This window comes from Octodon degus, unplaced genomic scaffold (genome assembly GCF_000260255.1).
Source record: "Octodon degus isolate 3935 unplaced genomic scaffold, OctDeg1.0 scaffold00076, whole genome shotgun sequence".
NCBI lineage: Eukaryota > Metazoa > Chordata > Mammalia > Rodentia > Octodontidae > Octodon > Octodon degus.
The window spans coordinates 1,808,180-1,813,695 of NW_004524652.1; the positions used below are offsets into that span (position 1 = coordinate 1,808,180).

At 60.5% G+C, this 5,516-nt stretch overlaps 1 protein-coding gene across 1 annotated transcript in view; it reads left to right on the forward strand.

The window, feature by feature from the left end:
- The first annotated feature begins 2,334 nt into the window (after nucleotides 1-2,334).
- The window catches only part of Tmem132d (transmembrane protein 132D), a 482,864-nt gene continuing 479,682 nt past the window's right edge, over nucleotides 2,335-5,516 (forward strand). Inside the window, exons 1-2 of the mRNA XM_004635957.2 lie at nucleotides 2,335-2,364; nucleotides 2,519-2,598. Of these exons, the coding sequence (XP_004636014.1) occupies nucleotides 2,520-2,598 (79 nt within the window). The 5' untranslated portion in view covers nucleotides 2,335-2,364; nucleotide 2,519. The remainder of the gene's footprint in view (nucleotides 2,365-2,518; nucleotides 2,599-5,516) is intronic.

Here is a 5,516-nt window from a genome sequence, read left to right on the forward strand (position 1 = left end):
CCTGTCCCCAGCAGGGCTGGCATCCCGCAAAGCCTCCAGAGCAGTCTTCTTGGCAAACAGCAGCGCACAAGCCGCATCCACACAGCACGAACAATTAGTGCTATTTAATTACAGACAAAATTAGGCTTACAAATTGATTTATGGCCCTGCAGATGAAACACATATTCTTGGAGGAAAGCGAATTTCTTACAATTAATTTGAGAGAAACCAGGCAGGCGGTTCTGATGGGAACTTGTCCCGAGGCCTCAGCCACATCCCGAGGCCTGTCCAAGGGACAGCTCTGCCTGCAATTAGTTGCGCTAATTACCCAGAGAAGACCAGAAGCTGGAACAGAATTCTGGAGAACAGGACGGGTGTCTGAGACCTATTTGAGCCCTGCTCAGGTACCCTGAGAGGCAGCTTCCCAGAAAAGCTTCCTCAGCCTGAAGTAGACCAAACGTTGGTCTCGCCAGCTGTGCATCACGAGGACGCCGTCTGCCGCAGCAGGCAGCAGCTAGACTCGGCAGTCACCTTTTATCTTAACACAGAGGAAACGTGTGCTGGGTGACACCTGGGGGAAAAGTACCTGCTGATCACATTTCGGGGGAAAAATACTCAGTTCTGTTTAGGAAAATAGAAAATGATTACTTTCCATAAAGCACAGGGATAGGAACTTTTGTGGACACATTTGAGAACTGTCTGAGGCAGAGACCGGAGGGCAAAAGAGCGTCCATCAGGGAGGGAGGGAGACCCATTTAGAGATGAGGAAGGGTGGGCCGGAGTTCTGCCCCTTGGCGCCTCTGGGGATTCGGGTGAGGGGCAGGTGGGCAAGCCCAGATTTCCATGACTGTCCAGGAGGCAGTTTATTTTTATTTTTTACTTTTTGGTACTGGAAATCGAGCTCAGACCCTTGCGCTTGCCAGGCAGGTGCTGTGCCGCTAGGCTACATAAGCTACATCCCTGTCCTGCGGCTCAGTTTAGATACTGCACACTGGACGCTGCCGTAGGTTTTTTGTGCATCTTTGTCTTTGCTTTAGAGTTTTACAGGGCAGAGCGACAGAGGAAAGAAAAAAGGGAAAGTTTAATAATTAAAGAAAAGACACAGACGCTCAGGAAGCGCACCCAGGATGAGGTGATGCGCACACCCTGAAGACAGGAGCACCAGAGAGGGCTGCGGAGAGCGACCAGGCTGCAGACTCAGACACACAGCCCGGGCACGCAGCGCCGTGCACCGCCTGGCCGCGACGACGGCTTCTGCGGGCGGAGGGCCGACGAGCCGCCGCGTCGGGGCTGTTGGCTTAAGCAGTCTGTGGAAGTTTAGGACGCGGTCCTGGGCCTCTCCGGGGCTGTCTCTGCCGGCGATCCCACAGCACCCTTGGAGCAGAGGGCCCCGAGCTTCCCGCGAAGCGTGGCGCTTAGATGCAACGGTCAGAGTTCCTCCAGGGTCTCGGGAAGGAGCGCAGGGCGCAGCTGACCTTCCCGGCTACGGCTATGTCCTCTCTTAACTGGTTGCTCCGGGTCCCCGGGAGCACCTGGGGCCTCAGCATGGAGATCTGCTGAGGATGCGGGGTGGAGGTCATCCGGGGATGTGGGCGGGGCCACAGAGACGCCGGAAAACCGCGCGAGCCGGGAGCCCCTCTCTGGCCGCCGTGCGCTCCCGTCTGGCGAGGTCTGGAGCGACACCCGGCGGAATCCCCGCAGCGGGCTCCGTAGGAAGCGGCGAGGCCATTGGACACCTGTTGTGGGCGTGGGCGGCGCCGCTCCCGGCCCCCGAGCTCCGGGTCCCCCGCCCCGGCCTTCGCGCCCGCCCACCCGCGCGCACAGGCGGGAGGGCGGCGGGTGGCCAGGGAGGTGGGATCGGGTTTGCGGATTGGGGCTCACAGCTGTCACTCCGGAAGGGTGGGGCTTTTTTTTTTTTTAAAGGCAAATTTTCACGGCAAAACCCCAGCCCGCTCGGGGCACCGTCGCGACCGCCGGCGCTCGGATGCAGTGTCGGCCCGGCAAGCGCGAGCCAGCCGTTCCTCCCGGCGCGCAGCTGGGCCGCGGCGGCCGGCGCTCGGGGTCCGAGCCGACCCGCAGGGCCGGGGGGCGGGCTCTTGCACCCCCAAACTTCAGGCGCACAGCTTGCGCGAGCCCGGGGGCGAGCGACCGCCCGGGATGGGGGCGGCGAGTCAGGGAGCCCCGCGCCCTCCCGAGCGCTTGGTCACCCGCCCGGGAACCCCCGCGCCGCCGCCCCGCGCCCGCTAGCCGGCCGGGGTCTCCAGCCCGGGTGTCCGTCCCGCCTGCCGCGAGCCTGCGCCCTTCCCCGGGCACTGTGGTCATCATCCGCCGGGGCAACGGGAAGGGAAGGAGTCCCCGCGGATTAAAGATTTAGGAAGACGGCGGGTGAGGAAGCAGGGGCAGGCTCGGCCGTGCGCGGGGTCCCGGCCATGGCCCGGCGCCGGGAGCGCTCAGGGCGCCCGCGCTGCTGCCTGGGTCCCTAGAGCGCGCGCCCTCGCCCTGCGGCCCGGCCTCCTCTCCGGCGACGCTCTGGTCTCAGGATGTGCCCGTCCGAGATGGGGACGCTGTGGCATCTGTGGTCTCCAGTGCTCATCGGCCTGGCCGCTCTTTCCTCCAAAGGTGAGGACCCAACGCCACCTCGGGCCGGGACGAACTTTGCGGGGAGCGAGCGGTTGCGTGGAGCGGGCGGCGGAGCGCCGCGTGGGTGTGCGGCGCGTGGGGCGGCGTGCGCGGAGCCGGAGACTGGGCCGCAGGTGCCTGCGCGGGAGGAGGCGGTGGGCTGCCCTCGCGAGCCGCAGAGGAGCGCGGAGCCGCGCTGTCTCCGGAGGCGTTTTCAGTCCGCCCGCCCATGGGATAGGAGACCCGCGGTGGGAAAGGTTCCTGGGCGGAGTCAGAAGTCCAGCAGGGGATGAAAAGAGCCTAAGATCCCCGGAATTCGGAATTGACTTCCCTGCTGGCTCGGACTTGGTTGGAAATCATTTCAGAGCAGTCCTGTTGCGTGGACTGGCATTTAGTGCACCTGAAGGTGCTAAAAATGCTGTGGGGACCAGCTGTGCAGAAGCGCCCTGGGCCCCTTTAGGCCGGACCAGCAGAGGTCGCAGCCCGGCTGGGGGTAGCAGCCCCGTGGGATGGTGGAGTTGGAACTGGACCTGGCAGCTTGGCTCGTCACTGCCGGGCCTGGCTTGAAGCCAGGGTGAAGCCTGGGTCCCCTCCTGCTTGTTGTCCCTAATGCCATCCCTGTCAGGCTCCCGAAGCCCCCACAGAAATTCCTGGAAGAGAGATTATTTGATTCCCATCGTAGACCCCGCAGTGGACTAGTTCTTACCCCCGCCGGCGGTCCCTGGCCAGCTCTGGTTTGCTCTGACAACAGCTGGGGAGGAAAGCGGGGTCCTCAGCTTTCTGGGGTGTGCTGGAAAGCCCTCACCACATGTTTCCCTGGGAAAATTTTGCAGCTGCGGTCTCTGAGAAACTTCAAAGCCAGTTGTCACGTGCAGTCTTTAATGGGGAGAGCGTGCTGCTCTCCTGTGTTGCTGGGGCTCCGGACGGGGTCAGGGGTCTGGACAGCCCGCTTGCTGGCTTTCCGGCTGGTAGGGTTTGGGGAGGAGGTGTTTGCTTCACCTGCTCTGAGGCTTCATGAACCCATGGAGTGGGCTCCATCTCCTGACAGTGAGGTGGGATGGGGGGATGGGAGCGGCCGGGGCTGGGGACGGGGTGGGGGGGGGCTGGTGAAGCACAGAGGTGGGGGGCTGCAGTGCCAGGAGCAGGCGGACACGAGAGTGTGAGCAAGCCACATCTGGGGACAGCAGCCAGCTGACCAGCTCTGCTGTGGGGCAGGCCTTGTGGCTGTCACTCAGCTTGCTGATGGGACAGGCTGCTCTCTTTCTGTGCAGCAACCTCTGGGTTTCATCCAGGAAGGGAGAGAGCATCTTTGTAAATAAACACGACCCCGCAGCTGCCTCAGTTGTGCGCTCCAGCGCAGCCCCACCAGCCAGTTCAGAAGCTGAGTCCCGAGTGGGTCTGCGTGGATTGCGAGCCCTGCTGGGCACCTGGAGGCGAGGGGGGTGTCCACAGCCGCTGCATCACCAGGATTATCAGTGGCATCAGATGCACTAAGCAGGGTTTCATGGCCCAGAAAGATCTCATGAACCTGGAGAGGCTCAGTGCTTTTTCTGGTGGGTTCTGAGTTCTACCCCACAGGGATTCTTCAACCACCTGAAAGTTCTAAGCAGCCTGAAATCGAGGATGAGCTGTACTGAAGCCAGGTGTGGCGGTGCACGCTGGTGATCACAGCACTGGGGAGGCTGAGGCGGGAGGGTCACTGAGCTCGGGGCCAACCTGGGCCACACAGTGAGTTCAAGGGCAGCCTGAACTGTGCAGCAAGCCCCTGTCTCAGCAAACAAACAGAGCAAAAGAAGGATGGGCTGTATTGGAAAGGATTTTATTTTATTTATTTATTTTTGTATTTTAGGGAAGGGTCTACAGGGTGTTCAGGGTCTCACTACTAGATCTGACTTGTAGTGATCCTCCTGTTTACAGCCTCCCAGGAGCTGGGATTATAGGCGCGCACCACCACACCCAGTCTCAATTGTCATCTCAGAGCCCTGGGGGCGGGGCCAGCAGGGAAGGCCTGGGGATCAAACCCCCAGTCCCTGCGTCTGCTTTCAGGTGCTTTAATCCACTGAGCTATTTGGCCAGCCCTTGGAAAGGATTTTAATTGGATGTAAACATGCACACTATAAAATGCCTAATCTCCCTGTGACTGACTGAATGGGAAACAGAGAATATTACTGTATATTAAATAACTGCCTGGGTAAATGGTTTTTATTATATGGTCTCAGAGCTTTCCAAATCAGAGTCCTTGAACAAAACGCTCCACAGTTTAACAGCAGACCACTGACTGTGGCCCTTCTCCCCGTCTGAGGTTCATGAGCGGGAATTGATCAGTCATTACCCCCCAACTGTTGGAAATACATGCACGCTCAAAAATGCATGAAAGGTCACTGCTTGTCTTCCATCTCCTGGGGACCTTCGAGCCTTGCTATGAAGCAAAGAGTGTCGCTGGCTCCTGGATGCCTGCCAGGCCTGCCAGAGGGTGGCTTTGACTCAAGTTTTGGTCTTTGTTGGAAACTCGATGTAGTCCGCAAGTGTGCCGCCCTGTAGGCGGGTGGATGCATTGCTGTAAGCCCTGTGAGCCAGCCGGCCGTGGCAGGAGGGCAGAGCGGCGGGAGGAGGTGTGTTGCTGTCAGGGTGGTGCTGGGCGGGACCGTGTTGTTCTGCTGCCACCCCCTTCTGCCACGAGCCCGCTCCCTGTGGATGCACCCTCCCAGAGCTCTCGGATGCTGCAGGGAGCTGCTCGTGACAGGCGCCTGTCCCAGCCATGTGGCTGCATGGCTATGGCCCACCCGTTCACTCATCCACCCATCTATCCTCTATCCATCATCCCCTGACTCATCTATCTCCATCTGTCCTCACCCCACCCATCCCCCACTCATCCATCCCCATCCCCCACTCATCCATCCCCATCCCCCACGCATCCA